At 35.2% G+C, this 20,632-nt stretch overlaps 1 protein-coding gene across 2 annotated transcripts in view; it reads left to right on the top strand.

Moving 5' to 3' along the window:
* Positions 1 to 20,632, top strand: part of LOC123321990 (cyclic nucleotide-gated cation channel subunit A) — an 82,578-nt gene that overhangs the window by 15,903 nt on the left and 46,043 nt on the right. For both annotated transcript variants that reach the window (XM_044909814.1, XM_044909807.1), the window contains exons 2-3: positions 4,458 to 4,706; positions 9,557 to 9,719. In XM_044909814.1, the coding sequence (XP_044765749.1) occupies positions 4,458 to 4,706; positions 9,557 to 9,719 (412 nt within the window). The remainder of the gene's footprint in view (positions 1 to 4,457; positions 4,707 to 9,556; positions 9,720 to 20,632) is intronic.

Here is a 20,632-nt window from a genome sequence, read left to right as displayed (position 1 = left end):
CTTTCAATACTCTTAAGCTCTTAAGGAATTAGGTTACAGCCTTGCAAGTTCATTTCAACAATTTAATTGGAGATTCGGATGATGCTTGGGTAGGTAACCGTTTTAATGTTCTTACCATACCTATAAAACGTGCACTCAGAGCCGAAATTGAAGCAAAGGTAAAAGAATAAGTTGATGGAGTTGAACAGAGCAGGGTTTGGACTACTTTTTCTGATTCAGAACTGTGGGAGTTGGTTTGATATATTATTTGTCATCAGAGCGGGGGAAGAAAAAACTTAGATCTGATTAAAAAACAAATAACAAAATACTATCCCGCTTGCGTTCAAACACGAAATACCAAATATTTTCAAGTCGCGTATTTGGAATATAAACAAAAAAATACAAAGTACAGTTTTTAACTCTTTTCGTACAAAATTCAAAATACAGACAGATGTTACACCAAATTTTAAATGTATACAGGGTGTGCTAAATTTTCTTCGTGCAATTTGCAACAAAAAAGTTACTTTAAGAGTAAGATTATCTTTTGTAAAGTTTCACAATTTTTTCACTAAAAGCAAGGAATATCTTGAAAACCGTAGGTAATCTTAATAAAAATTCATTGCATTCCATAGGACATATTTCCAAATGGGAGTTTAGCTTTCATGCAAGATGTGCCTTAATTAAGTGAAAAAATTGTGAAAAGATAAAATTGAACCATGCCCTACAAGAACTTTTTTGTAGCAAATCGCCTGTGAAATTTGGCAAGATACACCCTGTATACTATCATTCTGTCACCGCCGTTTCGCTTCGTCGGTTACATCCATACTAATTACTCAACTCACAGAATAAACACTCAAGTCGTGTTTACGACCTTGTATGTATAATGGAAGAACAAATGGCAGGTTTTGAGGTCTAAATATGAAGAAAACCAATTGTGTATCGTCCGACGTTTCGTTTATTTTTATGAACATCCTCAGAGCACTAGAAGAGATAGCAGAGAACTTAGTGTTATGACTCAATTGAAACATGAAAGATGTAGGTACAATAACAATTAATTAACAAATAGAATACAATTTACAAAACCAATATTAACAACCGACGTTAAAGTTCAAAAATCAACCAAAAAGTGTAGGTCAACAAACTATGACGTGTATAGAAAGTAAAATTACAATAAATCGTAAAATAATCACAATAATGTATGATTTTCCTTGTCAAACAATATGCTACATCTTACTTATTGTTATTTTTTTTTCTATACACTATATATTTTGTTTACCTACCTATTTTGGTTGATTTTTGAACTTTAATGTCGGTTGTTTATGTTTGTTTTTTAAATTGTATTACACCTATAACTTTATTGTATCATATTAGACTCGGAACATTCTACCTAACTAAATAAATAGCATTGTCCCATTTTGTTAAACAGCAATGTAAATAAGTCGATATGGCGGAAACTAATTGAAAATAGGGTATACGAGGATATATTGCTATCTAGTTAGCCGAGACCAGTTCCATGCATAAAAAAATATTTCGTTACCATAGCAACGAACAATAAGCCATTAGAAGTGTCAGTGTGAAGTTTAAGGTCAGAAAAGTGAACCAGAGTTACGCAATAAATTAAAAGAAAGAAGATGTCCACCGAAATTGTGAGTATCGAGACATCATCAAGTACCTGTATTTAAAAGGGTAAAGAGGTAAGCAGATTTACGAAGATATGCTTAATACCCTTGGTGATCGATGACCTTCGTGTGCGACCGTGAAAAATTGGACAACAAGCTCCAAAAGAGGTAAATTTTTCATTGAAGATGACCGATCGGGAAGGCCAGTTTCTGTATCAGTCCCCGAAAATATCCATGCAGTTCATGACATGATTTATCAGACAGTCGAATTGGGCTAAAACAGATATCTGAAGCACTGAATATTCCATACGAACGCGTTATTCATCCTATAGTTCACGTCAATTTGGACATGACAAAAATTGCTGCAAAATGGATCCCCAAATGTTTGAATGTTGACCAAAAGCGTGCAAGGGTAGAAGCATCACGTTCGATCTGTGCTAGATTTGAAAACGATGTAGACATCTTAAACCGAATTGTTACTATAGATGACACTTGGGTACATTTCAATCCAGAAACAAAGCAACAATCGATGGAATGGCGACACTCTGGTTCTCCAAGAAGTTTCGTGTACAAAAATCTGCTGGTAAAGTTACTGCTTCAGTTTTTTGGTATTGCCATGGAGTAATCATAATTGAATTTTTGGATAAGGGTAGAACAATAACCGGAGATTACTATTCGACATTACTGACCTCTCTACGGGAAAACATTAGAGATAAAAGACTCGGAAAGTTATCCAAAGGTGTTTTGTTTTTGTAGGACAACGCCCCTGCACACAAATCCCATGTTTCCATGCAAAAAATTGGTGATTTAGGGTTTGAATTACTAGAACAACCCCCTTATTCACACGATTTGGCTCCATCCGACTATGATCTCTTTCCTCAACTGAAAAAAAGTTTAAAACATAGTAAATTTTCTTCCTACGAGGAGGTAATAAAAGCTGCGGAGTTCTGGTTTGCAGAGCAAGAAGAAACATCTGTAGAAATGTATCAAATTAAGAGGAAAATATGTTGAATAATAAAATATTTCTATAGTAGGCTAAGAATTTTTCAATATATCCACCAGCCTAATCGATTATTTTAACAAATAAAGGCCGTTTTATGATTCATGTGAAGTGGCCTGTTTGATATTTCAGTTTTTGCGATTGGACTAACGTTTTCATGAGAAACAGTCAAGGCAAGAAGGATTTGTAGAAGGAATTCTTAGTTTAAAAAACCTCCCCTAAGAATCATCGTATAAATTCAAAATACCCCGCATAATTTGGCCGATGTTTCCACATTGCTTTCGTCGAGTTTCACGCTACGGATAAGAACCCTAAATGCATAAATGTTAAGGGTCAAGGTCAGTGATTTAAAAAATTGCATCCTTTTATCATTAAATAAAATGAACTTCGAGGCGAGAGCGTGAACCTGAAAGCTTCTTTACGAGCATCTAAAACTTCACCTGAAAACTTTCAAATCGAATCGAACTCTTATACTTACTCCGAATCAGATCAGGATGTCACGTGCAATTGTGGAGGTTGTTGGACGGCCACAAAAACATAATAAAACGGTTTCCACTGGTGCATTTTCCCGATCAGAAAAGGAATAAAATCACAATTTCACGATTATTGCGGTTTATACTGAAACGCATTTCGAATCAGGTTCGGTAATCCTTTTCTCATTTGCTTTGACTTTCTCATTATCAAGGTGCGAAACCCTTTTTACTATGAAACTCAATGTGAGAAAACTTCAAAGGAAATATCCTTCGTTATTCAGGAAGATAAACATTTGGTATCGAGCAGGAAAGAGTTGTTGTAATTTCTGAAAATGAATTATTCTGATTTTTTCGTAACTAGAAGATTGTGCCATAATTTTTTATAATTTTTTTATATTTCAAATATACAGGGTGTATTTGAAGGTGAGGTTTTTTTTTTCAACAGAAGGTAGAACTTTTCAAAATGAAGCGTTTCACCAAAAATCCCCTATACAAAATTTCAAGTTGACAGAGTTGAAAAAAATTTGAAAATGATTACTGAAATAGATCCTAATACGCCCCTAGACAGTTTGTTGGCTGATTTATCGCAAAGCAGTAGAAAAAACTTATCTCTTGATTCGACCATGTGGTTTCGTTTAGGATATTGGCTCATTCGATATTTACGTGGTAATAAAAATGGAAACTTAGGATTGCCGAATTGTTCTCATTATATTTAAGTAACTTACACGATTTTATGAAATGGCTTATTAGCTTATTTCGATGCCAATTGACAGAAGAGACTTAGGACACAAGTGTAAAAAATAGAATAATACTTCAAAATCTATAATAATAAGAATAAAATTGGTCTAAATTATTCAAGAATTTTTTCACAATAGGCATCACAATCTTCTTGTTCGAACATTCAAACAATCGTCGTAAAAATGGGATGAAATGGGGAAGCATCATGGCACTTTTTCAACATAACTAACATATGTACTTTCAAAAAAGTGCCTCGATTTTTTACATTTTTTTTCACCCTTAATTGCATAACACTACAATTAGAATTCTCTCAAAAGTGACCTGATGCATCTAATCCGATGAACTTGGTACTGAACCATTCATTGTCCAGCCATATGTTTATGTTTTGTTTCGTTTTTACGATGCGGGAATCACCTTCCACAGTCCTGTACTTGAAATTCAATGAAATTTTGTCGAACTTCAAGGGGTTGTATCTCAGCCATCTTGGATATTTTATATAGACAATTTTCGGTTGAAACTTCGGTATACATGTTATTATGCTAATGAAATCGATTGATTTATGGCCATATGCACCGTTTCATTGAACAAGATCAATTCCTTAAACGTGCAAGTATTTTTCCTGTATTCTCTATGTCATTTTTGTTCCAGGAGAGTCAATCCTCTTCACAGCGGCGTCTTTTCTCTGCTTTTCGAGGCAGATTGCGGCAGGCTGCCCGCTCTCTGCAAGCAGCTGTGCGGTTTAGAAGCTTTTCCAAAAGGGAATCAGGTCCAGTGGATTGGTTTGTGGATCGGAGTCATCAGAAGGCGAACACTGATAACGAAGACAAATGTCACGAACCAGCGAATTGCTGGGGCTACAAGATCATAGTAGATCCATCATCAACTTATCACTACAATGTAAGTAAAGCTAAAATTACGAGGATATATTGATACATATCTATACTGCATTCAAATTTATTTTAGCAGTCGGTTGGCCATGACTGAATCAGAAAGATTGTGAATGAAGAGGATGACAAAGAATTTCTTTCTATTGGGAGACCCAAAAAAGTGGTGGCATTTGAGAATTTTATGTTTGAGTGAATTAATGCGAAAAGTTTACTACAAGATTTTCGATAAATGTCATCGGAGAATAAGTTCCCTGAAATGGATTTTTCTATTTTTCATTTGACTTGTCCTATACAATGTAAATGTCTTAAGGTACTAATAAATACCTATAATTTTTATTATTACATTGATGTATTAAGATGAATAGCCACAAATACGCGCAAGTTGCCCTGTTACTTGTTTATTCATGTGAAATTTTTTTTCACGGGTAAAGTTCATATTAACTTGAAACTTTTTCAATTCCTTTTACTTATATTGATGCAAGATGATTTTTGTTGAGGAATTTAACATTCTTGTAATTATCTGTTAATTCTTTCGGGAGATACCCATTCCCAACCACTGCATCATATGCATTTCATCTTCGAGTTAGTACTTTTGAAATCTACAAATGATGTAAGCCAAAGAAGATAACGAACATAAACTCTCCTCAAGCTAGTGCATATTATGATATTATACTGATCTCTTGTATTTTCCATGCAAATAACTGGCTTTGGTATGACTTCAATCAGTTTGTATTAACTTCAATTATGATCGTCACATATTTTCCGAAGAGATTTGACATTGTGATAAAATACGTAATAACAGAAACTTTTACGTAGAACAGGCAACATAGCGTTGATTTAAAACCCAAAAATTTTTTGACAAGCTTCATAACCCCACATTTTCGTACTATACAGAGTGAAATGTGTCAAATTTCCATGGCCAACCGGCTGCTAAAATAAAAGTGAATGAAGTATATGTAGTTAGCCTACACCAGTTCCATAAATAAAAAAATTATTGCGTTACCATAGCAACGAACAATAACTCATTAGAAGTGTCAGTGTGAAGTTTGAGGTCAAAAAAGTAAACCAGAGTTACGCAATAAATTAAAGGAAAGATGATGTCCACCGAAATCGTGAAAATCGAAAAATTGGAGTATCGAGCCACCATCAAGTACCTGTATTTAAAGAGGTAAGCACATTTACGAAGATATGGTGATCAATGTCCTTCGTATGCGACTGTGAAGAATTGGACTGCAAGCTTCAAAAGAGGTAAATTTTCCATTGAAGATGATGACCGATCGGGAAGGCCATTTTCTGTTTCAATCCCAGAAAATATCGATGCAGTTCATGACATGATTTTATCAGACCGTCGAATTGGGCTAAAACGGATATCTGAAGCACTGAATATTTCATACAAACGCGTCCATCATACAGTTCACGTCAATTTGGATATGAGAAAAATTGCTGCAAAATGGATCCCCAAATGTTTGAATGTTGAGCAAAAGCGTGCAATGGTAGAAACATCGCGTTGGTTCTATCTTGAAGCAGCACTAACCCAAATAACTATAATAGTTTTCCTGTATTTCTTCTTCTTTCTAATCCTTTTGGTGTTGCCTTCGACGAGAACGTAGGAATGGTACTAATAAGCCAAATGCTACTGTTGCTCCACATATTCTTCTCAATCCAGAAGATATCAATATTTAACGAATGAAATTCCATTTCAAGCAGCAATGTCAAGATCAAGATTTTTTCATCTTCATGTTTGAAAATCAACCGGATTTACTGAGGTCAGAGTCAGAGGAAAGAATGTTGAAAGTTCCTTTTTCAAATGATGCTCCATATCATGCAAGAAATGTAAGAACTCACCAGGATTATTATTTATTTGAATAACAAAGGAGGCATATAGCCTATAAACTTTCCAAGTGCAAAAAAAAAGAACGAAGAAATAGTGTTATACAAAAAGGAAAGATATATGTACAAGGATACTAAAAACAACGATATAAATCAAACAAACAAAGTTCAGGAGGCCCAAAATCCAAAAATTCCCTCCCTTACATTCCGAGCATTTGCTAGCTTATAGAATTGTGAACCTACGCATGCTTATATGTAAATTATAAATTATGGTACGTATTTTGGTCCTCAGCTATATGAGGAGGCTTAGCCTCCCTTGTCACTTTTGACGAGAAGCCCTTGCTTATGAAATAAACCTCTTAATTAGCAGGAGAAAAAGGTAACTTACCTTTTTCAGTTAAATCAGGAGCAAACCGACATTTGCTTTAACAGCTTTTAATCTGAATTTATAAGTTTCCAGCGACATCTTGCAATTTATAGAAGGAACAGGGCCGGACTGATTACAATATGTTGCTTATGACTACGACGAAAGCTTCCGAATAAATATTAAAGAACGCGAACTAGTGAAAACTTCTCCTATGTTTTCTCATAAAAAACATACTTTTACCTTCATTAAATCAACATAAAAGGCGAATAAGTCCTAAGTTCCTAGAAAAACCTCATAAATTTCTCCTAGATAAGAAATCCAATGTAACCAATTTTTCCTTGTTTTCTCTTATGATAAAGATGGCTTCTCCTCTTTCATCCCACGGTCTCACTTGATCCTGGTTTCTGCTCCTCGCATTCCAGATTACCAAATTCGTCTCTTTTGTCCATTATCATGTAAGCAGGGAGTTGTGTTGTATTTTTTAGTCGTGTGTTATAGGTATTCTTTCAACAAGAGATGAATGGCTGATACGTTCACTCACGTCAGTGTTTAAATCTCGTCAGTTCACGTGGCGTGATTCATGTCAGAACTGGCTCTATTCGATAAGGACTTACGGAGTGAGATTGTTTTATTTGTTTCCAAGGGCAGTCAGTCCCGTAGGGCGGTATATGTTGAGTTGTTCATACCTTTTACTGAAATAGGCCACGCATTCCATATAGTACACGATAATTGGGTGAACACAAAATGTAGAAACAAATGAATTTTATCTGAGAATGGTGAATTTATACCTCTCTTTATCCGGATGACCAATAATAACGGATTTTCCAATGAAAAGTTTCATTTTGATTTTAAAAAAAACGAGTATTTTTTAAGATAAATCAATGGATGTTTATTTCATTGTAAAGAGGTTGATATGCCATTAAGAGGATTTTATACCACGGCACTTTCTCGCCATCTGTATAAGGCGTAAAGGGGGAAAGACTACCAGAATGTGGGTGTTGCCAGAACACTTGAACGATAAGTAGAAGTTACGAATATTACAATAGTTTCCACTTCAGTCGAAAAGATGGCAACACTTTACGAACGTGTTTTTCAATTTCACCAGGATACGAATTTTAGCCAATGGTAAGACTTTTTGGGAAATATATTCATGTGGATATTCATAGAAGGGATTATTTCACCCCGGAAAGTTAATAACATGAAAGAATACTTGTTCTTTAATGAAAACCCCATATAAATTAGTGGTTTTTGACGTAAGATATTCATTTTCTTCTTTGAACTGACCACTAAAAAGGTGTAGATCCCTCTTGACAATTGAAAACGATGGCTGCCACGGCTACGCTTACAGCACTATATCTTTTCCACGAAATTTTTCATGACCAATTCGCACATTTGCGAGTGTATGTTCTCAACTTCACAAATCTCATATTTAAGGTCTTGAATCGATTGTGAAGCATTGGCATCGATCTTATCTTTTAGGTAGCCCCAAAGGAAAAAGTCTTACGGTGTTAAATCACGAGATCTCAGTGGCCAATTGTGACCACCTCTTCGAGAAATAACACGTTAGGTAACTTTTCATGCAAAATTGCGATGGTTTCGTTGCTTGTGTGGCAGGTAGCGCCGTCTTGTTGAAAATTAGCATCGCCCACATCAATTTCCTCCAATTCCGTTAATCATAGCTCGGTAGCGCAATCCATTCACCGTAAACAGTTGCGTCAGCCTCATTTTCGAATAATTGAGGACCAATCACACCGCCAGACCAAAAAAACCACACCAAACAGTAATACGTTGAGGATAGAGAGGCTCTTCAACAAATTTTCAAAGCTCCAAAATCGACAATTCTGCTTATTAACGTAGCCTCCGAGGTGAAAATGGGCTTAATCACTGAAGATGATTTTTCCATGAAAATCCTGTTCATTTTGATGCATTTCAAGGACCCAATCATTGATTGCTTAAGATCGACCGGCTTGAGTTCTAGGGTTAACTGAACTTTGAAAGCCTGAATACCTAAGTCTTTATACAAAATACGGTGTAATGTCGTTTTCATCAACACTAAGGGCTACAGCAACAATAATCTCAGTTGTTCTTGAGCACACGATTTCGATTCTTCACATCACTAACTTGTCCCAACAGCTCAGATTTTTCCACCAGTTTCACTATTGCCGGCCAAAAGTGATTTAGTTTTACGAACCCTGACTGGAAAATTTTCACCATTTTTTTAGTGAATTTTAACGATTTGAATGTGTTGTTGAAGCGTTTATCGTTCCACTTTTAGTAATGGCGTAGATTTTACTTGTCAAATGTCAAAAAATGACAGCTTCAAAAGTGACAGCTGCCCAAAGAGCGGGCTATTCAAAATACTGTATAATATAATCCATTTTTCGCTCAACACCGTGTTGTATTTAGAGCTCCATCATAATGAGATTGTACTACGTTAGATGCTCACAATACGAAATGTTTATCGGTAGTTTGAACCAGCATTTAGAAATGTATCTTAATTTATGAACAGTACCAGCAGGTGTCATAACACACCCGGCTGTTAGAATTTGTACCGTTGGTGAAAATTTAGTGATTTATCACAACTGACTTGTCGCACACAAGAAAAAATAATGAAGCCCTCGAAATTAGCTGAACGGAAATTCATTAAGTTTGATTCTTTGCAGTGGCTGATGCTGGTGTCCTTAGCCGTCCTCTACAATGTTGTATTCGTGTTGGGCAGAGCCGTGTTCTGGGAGCTGAATAACTCGGTTCCAGTTCTCTGGTGGACCCTTGATTACGCCTGTGATGTTATATATATTTTAGATATTCTAGTACGTGCTCATGAAGGTAAGTGGATTTCTGTGGCGTCTTTTCAAACGGAATTTAAATTGAACGTTCTGTCGAATTTGCACTCAATTTTTGATTAGTCTATGTATATATGTGTTTGTTTTGATGACTGAATTGTACAATGGAGAATGCTCCTGATACCCACAAAGTGACGATAGAGCCTTATTAAAAACCCCACAGAAACAAAATTGAGTGCTCGCTACATTCGAGTGTTTGTGAAAGAATACGCCAAATAATTCATTCATTGTTGATTGTTGTCAATTCAAGAATACATTGATGACCTGGCATCTAGCTAAAACTGTGGTAACGATAGAAATGAAAAAATTTTAAGAGTGCCTGAGAAAAGACAAAGGAAGCTAAATCTCTATGAGAATTCATAATTCTATCTAGATTTACGAAAAAATAAAGTTCTGCTTCCCAACATGATTTTTCAAATAATTATTATATTGTTTTCTGAAAAATCCTGATATGAACATTGAACTTTCCAATCATATATGTATAACACTTGTGTATTGTGTATATTATACAAGAACTGTCTTCTTAACAATTTCTCTATTTACAAAAGGTGAAACACAGCAGTTTATTTCCTACTATGGAATAGAATTGGTCAATGAACTCCGGCTTTTATCTAAAAACAATATAGAATAATGAAATATGAAAAAATCATTGATATAGATTAAAACACACTTAAAAGTATTACTTACTCAGTATTTTTCAGTAACTTATACGATTTTATGAAATGGCTCATATCGATACCAACTGACAGAAGAGACTTGGGAGACAAGTGTAAAAAATAGAATAATACTTCAAAATCTCACCAATAAAATTCGTCTAAATTATTCACGAATTTTTTCACAATGGACATCACAATCTTCTTGTTCGAACATTCCAACAATCGTCGTAAAAATGGGATGAAATGGGGAAACATCATAGCACTTTTTCAACATAACTAACATAAGCACTTTGAAGAAACTGCCTCGATTTTCTACAATTTTTTTTCCACCCTAAATTGCACGATACAACAATTATGATTCTCTGACCTGATGCATCTAATCCGATGAACTTGGTACTGAACCATTCATAGTCATAAAAGACTATTTTTCGGAACAAGACATAATCACAATATGTGTGAAATTCAAATTTAACTTGAGTTTCTAATACGAGGCCAGAGAAACAAAATATATGATGAAAGCTGTAAGCGGTCAAGTAATTTCTTTTCATGAAAATTAAATTGATGCGAAATTAGACGACGGCGTTTTAGTGAGTTTGGGTAAATAATAAACATTTGGTTCCTTTTGTTCCTTTTAATTGATTTTACATTGAATGCTTTCCCAAACTAATGAAGAAACTACTAAAGGAGGTTAACTGATTTAAGTAATGGGTAAATAAAGTGTATATTTCCCTAGGAATCTATCGAAGTATACCATAATATGTTCTATATTTTTTCAAATAACTCCTTCCTTGTCATAACCGCTGCCTCTTGCCGCTTCTAGAAAATGACTTCTGGAATTAAAATGATTGGTTCGAATATTTGCTAAGGCTTCTTTGTACCTTCTATTTCTAGGATTTATTTCCTGTGAAAACTTTTTTGTGATTTGCTCGAAAGAATTTCTATGAGAGTAATGAAAATAGGTCAATAACCTTCTTAAACTAAAAATTGTAAAGAACTAATGTGCACCTTTAAAATCTGATCTCACACGGAGTAAGTGAAAATAAAATAAGAAAAATCGGAATGACATTTCATCTCAAGGAGTCATTACAATCTACGGTACATTTCAACACCAAAATTATTTTGAAGAGAAATGTAGAAGCAACGTTGATAATTCTGTTGCTCCTGAAATAGTAAAGACAATTCAGGAAAAAAATTGAATAATGTGTCTCAAATCTTATAAAACAGATAGAACGAATATTCAAAAATTCAGAGTTTTGCGAAATAAATGAAAACGTAGGTACGTATTAAATGGTAGGTTTTAGAAAAAGTGAAAATGTTTATGGTCCCTCATCGTATTGAACTGATTCCAAATAAGCCCTTTAGACGATGAAAAAACGCACAAAAGTAAATGTTCTATTCAATATTTTTCTTTAACCGAAGAAAAATAATGGTACTACCACATAATAACAATTTTCCCATAATTTCATTGTTTCCTTAATCAATGTGAAACTTTCCATATGTGTGAAAACAAAGTCTTCATATCCAACAGACATAAGGAATTAATAAATTAGATAATGGAAAAATCATTAATGGGGAAATATTCAGTATAAGTTCAACGTTATCAAACGTACAGGCTATTCTAAAATCGCGTAAAAGCTAGAACTTTCTCTGTTACATTCCCATCAGAACGATAACAATTTTCCGCAATGCTTCCATGAATAAATTTATGGAAATGAAGCTCAATCCATATGGAAATGTGTAAAGGAATGCAAACTTCAACTAACTGGAAGAAATCTTGTGAATTCAATCTGAAAACTCGGGGAGTTTCAAGATATGTATTAGGAAAAATGTTTTGATGGCCTCGCTCTGACAAAAAAAAACGATGTTCATTTTAACACAAATGCAACATAGAGACTAGGATATTTGATGAGATGACTCTTTCCAAGAATAACATTCAGGTTTCTAATTGAGTGAATGCAAGTGAGAGGTTCTGTATAGAGTGGAATGAGTTTTTTAATAATCTCACATTTTATTGGTTTATTCAGGACTTTCCTCGAGACGGCTCTAAAATGACTCTAAAAAATTCTGAATATAGGTTCTAGAGTTTCATGCACCCTCTATTTCTGTTTTTTCATGTTTAACTATTCGAAAAATGCTGAAGCGTCAAAGTCAAAAAGTTCTGATGCAAAATAATGTGGGGATTAACTTTACCAGCTTTTTATGATGAAATATTTAGGAATTGCAGAAGCTGTCAAAATGTGGCAGTAAGGAAGGGTTAGCTAAAACACCCAAATTTAATTCTTCTGATTTATTAAGAGAGTAACAAAAAATTATAAAAAAGACCCCCTTATTTTCCCAAAATGTTTTGCGCCAATTGGGAAATCCTGTATAATCATGGCACATACTTTTTACTACCGGTATATCATTTTAATCAACAATGTTTCCAATATACAGGGTGAGTCTTTGACTCGTACAAATATTTTATTATAACTGTAGATTTTTGAGGTCAAATGAAACATTTTTTTCCTATACAATTTTTTCCGATTCGGCCCTGATAAAAAGATATAGCTATTTGAATATGATGAATATGAGCTGTGCCACCCCTGGAAAAACAAAATTGCCTTCAGAATAACCAGCTAAATCTGTGACACCACACATCTGTGGATTTTTTAAACAGAGTTGTATTCAGCCAGTGTACCCAATTTTTCACAGATACTTTTTAATTTTTGAATATTGAATTAGGGGGAGTCCGGGAGATTTGCTCAGGTAGGAGACTTGAACTACCTCAAATATTTCATTCAAATTTCGCGATACCGGTATCTTACATAGCTTGCGACATACTCGTAACAAGGCACAACTAGCGGCGTGATTTTGTTTTTAGGAAGTAAGAAATTGTTTATTTTTTGTTTGTTACACTGTGTGAAAAGTTTAATGAGTGCGTGGTGTTATTTAGTTTTATTGCTTTCATTGATTAATATTGTTTTACAAACGATGAGCCTTTTTAATAATAATTGTGAAAGTTTCAAGAAAACATCTCTTAAATAGACTAAAAGTCAGAGCGGGAGATTTGACCCATGCTATGGTCTGGAGTCGTAATCAGTGGTCTATGTTTCACGCACTGAGCTTAGATAAATAGTTTGCTTCAACGAACAAAAATTGAATAATAGAAATAAATATAAAAAAATATACAAAGGTTCAACAAAGTAAAAAATATCTCGGAAATGAGCGAAAGTATATCTGAAATAAAAAATATATTTTTCATACGCTGATGTATCTGATGATGAAAACCTTGACATAGACAATCGTTGTCATTGGAAATTGTTTTCTTCCGATGTTTTTCCTGATTAACAAACTTATGGTCAAGTCTCTCTCACTCCCTGTTCAACTCTCCCATGAGTTAGGGAGACATGAGCCAATTTTCTGTTCCTAAAAACAGATTTGCTGTACTCCGAATGTTCATCTCACCATCTCTCTATTATTATCTATCGTTTCCTATCTGGGCATGATATCTTCACGCAAAAAAATGAGTTGCTATTATTTACAGATAAGTGTCTTCAGAGTGAAAAAGGGTTCAACTCTCCCGGACTCCCTGTATCTAAAACGGCGCGTTATATGAAAAAATATGAAGAATACTTTTACCTATCTTACAAAACGTTCAAATATTCATTGGATAGTCTAGTTTCAACAGTTGGGTTCTTTGAATTTTTGGTACTTTTATGGTAAGCAATGGTCATTATGAGAATAATTGGAGGACATGGGTGATATCTTGTGTTCGAAAAAGATTAATCAAAAAAATGAAAAACTATATTCCGAAATTCATTTTATTCGATGAGACCGTTTGTGAGATGTAGAGTCATTCGGGGTAACTGAGCGCAGTGGCTAAGTGTGCGCAGAGCGTCTATCACGACTATGCAATGTATGAAAGAGGGGTTCATTTGGGTGAAGCAAGGGCGCAGAATCGCCATATTAGTTCTTCATAGGAGTGCGCCCTGCCACGTTTCTTTAACTTTTTATTTGCAATCAATCAAATTCACTAGTTTTCTTGTTAATTTTTAGCATATCTGCAAATTCTGCCAGGTCCAAGTTCCGAGTCCCTCAGTGTTAAACAATATTTTATTCGATCATGAGCATATTAATTTAAATATATAATAAAAAATTTTAGGTTCTCTTAGCTGCTCAACTCTATAAGAACGTCAATTCAAACTTTGGCTTACTGGGGAAAGTGTGCGCGGGTAAGTGTGCGCATAGATTCATTATATGGGCATTAGTCCATTGAGGAATAAATTATGACATTGTTGATTTTCTTGGTTAAGACTCGATCAATATTGTCCTATTTGTTCAGAAACAGCAACAGGGGAATGTATCAAGTGTTGTGTTCAACAAGAATTGTGGCACGAACAATAATGCACTGCATGTAAAAAGGCGCTTCTGTATTGACAAAAAACAGCATTTCTCTAATATTGTAACATTTTGATGACATTATTTTGTAATTTGTTTTGATTGTGTGGTTCACTAAGCACTGCGCTCACTTACCCCGTGAGGGTGCGCACACTTACCCGCATTACGAGGCATGTGAACGCACTCCGACTTTCTCTATTAAATTTTTTTTTGCGGAAAGAAAACGTTTTTGTTTGTTTGCTTTTTGATGTTTTCTTATAAATTAGAAAATTATTTATCTTATGAATATGTTTTAATTTTCCTAGCTGCAACATTTGAAACAAGGTATGGCTTGAAAGGCAAGTGCGCACAGTTGCTCCGACTCTACCAAAAAATAACATTTGTTTTTGGTGTTTCAACAGTGGTTTTTAAACCGAGCTGATTCGGAAAAATTGTTTCTTTCGACCTCAAGAATCTACTACTTAAATATTTGGACGAGTCAAGGACATGTATTAGTGCTGATTTTAATGAAAATGAGATATGGCTCATTCTAATAAAATGTTGTGATATTATGTGATGGTGCCACTTTTCTAATATATTGGGGATGTTAGTAACTATGCTATTAATTCAGCAAGTTTTCCCTTCTTCCCTTAAGTGTTTCCTCGAGTATCAATTACGACAGTTCTCCTTGAAACATAAGGGTGGGACAAACGACTCTTCCATTCGTCTGTGGAACTTCGTAAAACTGTCACGGAGTGACATAGACGATATCGAGTTTCCAATTAATACGATCGAAAAATCCGTGACCAGGAATAAAGGCGCGATATGCAACTGCCTAACGGCGGCGTGACGGGGCCCTAGCTCAAATATTTGAATACTTAATTTCATTTTTATCCTTCTCTGAGTGACTTCGAGTGAACGTTTTATTTTCGAATTTGTAGCCTTATCGATTATTGATACGTTAGTCCGCGGACGACGGTAAACATGATCGGCAAACAAGGCGCACCTGTTATTTCTGTGTACACACTGTGGTAGAGAAGTTTATTGCGTCTGAGCTGTGGGATAATGAAGGAAGGAAACTTAAGAATGCGAAATTATGGCCCCATCAATTTTTCTATTTTATCTCGATGAATTTCCACCAGAAGTAAAATGCTACACATTCTTCAGATAAAACTATAAATATGTATTTTCCAATTTCTTCTCAAAAATATCTTTCGCAACGCAACATATTCCGGATGTTTGCAACACTAATATTTGTTTATCGCCTTCTGATATTCATTAGTTCAAATAACAGGAAAAATTTATGTTTCAAGTTCTATACAGGGTGTATTTGAAGGTGAGGCTTTTTTTCAACAGAAGATAGAAGTAGTAAAAATGAAAGCGTTTCACTAAAAAATCACCTATACAAAACTTTCAGAATGAAAAAGTTGAAAAAAAATTTAAAATGATTACTGAAATACACTGCGCAAAAAATTTTACGCACATTCTGAAAATCTCAATTTAATGAAAGTTAACTCTACATTGACTTTATAACTTATTTTTATGTTCTCTCGGGAAGGTTTTGAACGAAACAAGACACATTAAATGGAAGAAAAATTCAGGAGATCACCGAATCTTATGTGAAAGAAGAGAAATGAACAATTTTCAAAATACTGAAATGCTGATAAGTGATTTAATACTTGGTATTTCCACCCCTTGCGTTAATTACAGCTCGGCAACGACGGTTCATACTCAAAATGAGTGATCTTAAAATGTTCTGATCTAATCCTTCTCAGATTTCTCCGAGTTGGATTCCTAAGTCATTAAGAGTAGCTGGATGATTTTCTGAACTTCTCGGCCTTCTATTGAGGTTGTCCCAAACCTGCTCAATCGGATTGAGATCTGGACTTCTTGCTGGACATTCCATTCGAGAGACTTCAACCACTTCAAGGTACTCCTGAACGATGCGCGCACGATGGGGTCTGGCATTATCGTCCATAAAAATGAAATTTTCACCAATGTATGGAGCAAATGGCACTACATGCTCTTCAAGAATGTTCCTTATATACTTATCAGCATTCATAGCTCCATTATCAACGACCACTAGGTCTGTGCGAGCAGTCAAAGATATTCCACCCCATACAATAATCGATCCTCCCCCGAAACCAGTAGTATTCAGGAAATTGCACTGAGCATATCTTTCATGTGGATGTCTGTATACAAGGGAACGTCGATCATAATGGTAGAGGCAGAATCTACACTCATCTGTGAAGAGAACTCTTTCCCAATCGGCCTCTTCCCAATGGAAATGCTCTCTCTCAAAATCCAAACGCGCCCTTCGATGGGCTGGGGTAAGAGCTGGGCCTCTTGCCGCGACACGAGGCCTTAAATCATATTCTCTGAGGCGATTTCTTATTGTCTGAGTGCTAATTTTCACCTCATGCGTTTGCTCAAGCTGAATTTGAAGGAGGCGAGCGGTTGCAAACCGTTGTCTCAACGAAGAAACTCTCAAGTAACGTTCTTGAATGGCAGTTGTTACCCGTGGTCTACCTTGTCCTGGTCTTCGGACATTCATACCTGTCTCCCTGAATCGCTGCAACATTCTGGACACACTTGTATGGGAAACTCCAAACCTTTCTGCAATTCTTGTTTATGTCCACCCTTCTTCTCGCAAAACAACCGCTTGGGCACATTCCTCTTGGGTGTTTCGCATTGCATAGCGATCGAGTGTAGAAAATCAAACGAATGAAACGTAATGAAAATGGAAACTTAGGATTGCCGAATTGTTCTCATTATTTTTTAGTAACTTACACGATTTTATGAAATGGCTCATTTCGATACCAACTAACAGATGAAAGTCAGGACACGAGTGTAAAAAATAGAATAATACCTCAAAATCTCACCAATAAAATTCGTCTAAATTATTCACGATTTTTTTCATAATGGCCATCACAATCTTCTCGTTCGAACATTTCAACAATCATCGTAAAAATGGGATGAAATGGGGAAACATCATAGCACTTTTTCAACGTAACAACCATAAGCACTTTCAAGAAACTGTCTCGATTTTCTACAATTTTACAATCTTCACCCTAAATTTCAAGATACAACAATTATGATTCTCTCAAAAGTGACCTGATGCATCTAATCCGATGAACTTGGTCCAGCCATATGTTTATGTTTTATTTCGTTTCTGAGATACCGGAGTCATCTTCCACAGTCCCGTACTTCAAATTCAATGAAATTTTGTCGAATTCCTAGGGATTGTATCCCAACCATCTTGGATATTTTATATGGACAATTTTAGGTGAAACGACGTATTTTGATGAGTTCTACCTTATGTCAAAAAAGCATCACCTTCGAAAACATCCTGTATTATAAGATGATTCTTTCGCTAATTTTGAATCATCACCAGAGCAGTTGAATTGTGAAGAAATTGAATTATTACATGATTTCAATAGCCTCTTCAGATAAGCAGATGTATTATCTTCAACTTAGTGAGAAGCAATTGTCCATTGAGAAACGTGTAGTGGTAATTATGAAACTAGACATTTGGCTAACCAATATTGATTGAAGGATATGTATTTTTAGGTGATCTCATTTGCTTTCAGTTTTGACATGTCCATAAAAAAATTTCAGATATCGAAATGATCTTATAATATAGAATACAGTTTGTTGTTGAGGAAAGTTCCTTACAATAAATAGGGAAACTATGTCCATTGCTGATTCTGATTTTCAAATCCATCCAAGTACCTATCTACTAGATGGAAACAGAGCTCATGCAAAAACCTTCTTGAAAAAAAGGAAAATTTCAATTCAAGGGATTCTGAATATCATTTGAGAATAATGAGAACAGATCACTTAACTGAACTGAACTTCTATTTCAACGGAAGAGAAAACTGAATTATTAAGACGACGGATTTCAAACCTTATTATCTCAAATGAGACTTTTTTAACGGAAAAATTAAACTTCATTACAGCTCCCACTAACATCGTAAACTCCATGCTTTTATGCAGCGAATTCAGACACCTAATTGAGAAAAATCTATGAAATTGTTGTTACCTGGAAAGCATACGATTATGTCTTAGGTCATCAACATATCTTTACCAATAAAGTTTTTTATCAGTTTTCTTATTTTTATGGCTTACGGGGAGTTCTTTCCAGAATATCCATAAAAGTATCGGCAAAAAGCTAACTCATTGAACTTTCCATAATTAAAGCCTCATAAGCTACTAATAATTTTGACTTCAGCAGATTATCTATAAATAAATGAAGGATGTCTTATTTGTACAAGCTGATATTAGCTTGATCTCATCTATCTAATGCCCGTTTTTTAAGGTGGGGCTTTTTGACAGGTGGTAGAACTCTTTAAAAAAGATCATTTCGCCGGCAGTTGCTCATATAAAATATTCAATATAAAAAAACATTCAAAAGCCTTGAGCATCAATATCTTAATACGACTCTGGATCGTAGTATCTGTTTGTTAGTATATATCTCCTGGTCTCCTGTGGTGAATCACAATGCCATCTGGATTAATTCAGAATGTTTTTACCAAATAAGAAAAGTGCTGGCTTCTTTTGCGATCTCTTCCCGGAACATGTATATTCTTTTTCGAAATTCATAAGGTGATTTTTTCTGAAAGGTATAATTATGAAAGTTGAAACTAAGCATAGGAAAAATACCTCAATGGAAAGGCCGTATAAGAAAAAAATAAGGAAGTTCATGAACTCACCGATAAAATTGCTCCGAATTCTTCACAGAAATTGTTCGAAGTGATCACCATTCGTTTGATGGGCACAAAGTCTTGCCCGGCGTAATAACGAATGGTTACATACAGCAACTATCACATCAGTTTGTCCACGAATAATTTCACAAGCATTTTCAATGCTTGTCTCAGTTCGTCCGCACTATCCACCTAACTGTCACTGTACACTAATGTTTTCAAATGACCCCAAAGGAAGAAATCACAGGGGTTGAGATCCGGAGAGCGTGCAGGCCAAGAAATGGATCCACCTATTCGGGAACACATTATTTAAATAATTTCGAACGTTTCTTCAAAAGTGGGGTGGTGCTCCATTCAGTAAAAACAACATTCTCTGCCCAATATTGAGAGGAACATCTTCTAGTAATCCTGGTAAATTGTTCTGGAGAAAATGGAGAATGTCTTCACCTGATATTCGTGGTGGTAGATAAAATGGCCCAATAAGCATTCCACACAGGAGTCCGATCCAGGATCCAGACATTCAAGGAAAACCTTTGCTGAAAATCGGTTCTCCTGATAGTGTGAGGATTTTCTGTAGACCATACATGGGTATTGTGGAAATTGTTTACTCCATTGTGGCTCCGTCAGTAAACAGAATGGATGTTGTTAGATATTGGTGATTTAAAAGCGACAGACAGAATTATTTTCTTCGAGGATGGTCTTCTGGTTGGAGTGCTTGAACTTTCTGGAAATGGTGGGGTTACGATTGGTCTTGTCTTAGTCTCTTCTGAACTCTACTGTGGCTCAAAATTCTATTACCTGTCAAAAAAAAGCCTCACCTTTGACAACAATCTGTATAAGGCAGGCCTAACGTTAAGACCTATATTTATTTCTTTGATTTCTATAGCGGTTACCATAGCAATCACTGAAATAAGTTAGACTTAACATTAGTCTGCATATCTGTATTTTTAAGTCGTTATCTTGTAGCTTGGACGAGTTTTTATGAAATTGTGCATTTCGATATATTCTACCCACTGACAAAACAATACTTTGGACACCAGTGTAAAAAATGTATTATCAGTCGAAAACTCACCAACAGTCTTTTCGTTGTGCAAAGTTGTTCGCAAAATCCTACTCGACCTAAGAAATGCGATGGCAATAATAACAGACTGTCAACGAACAATTTTGAAAGCTCTTTCAAC

Source organism: Coccinella septempunctata, chromosome 1 (genome assembly GCF_907165205.1).
Source record: "Coccinella septempunctata chromosome 1, icCocSept1.1, whole genome shotgun sequence".
NCBI classification, from domain to species: Eukaryota; Metazoa; Arthropoda; class Insecta; order Coleoptera; family Coccinellidae; genus Coccinella; species Coccinella septempunctata.
Note: the sequence above shows the minus strand (reverse complement) of the source record. Positions and strands in the feature narration are given on the sequence as shown.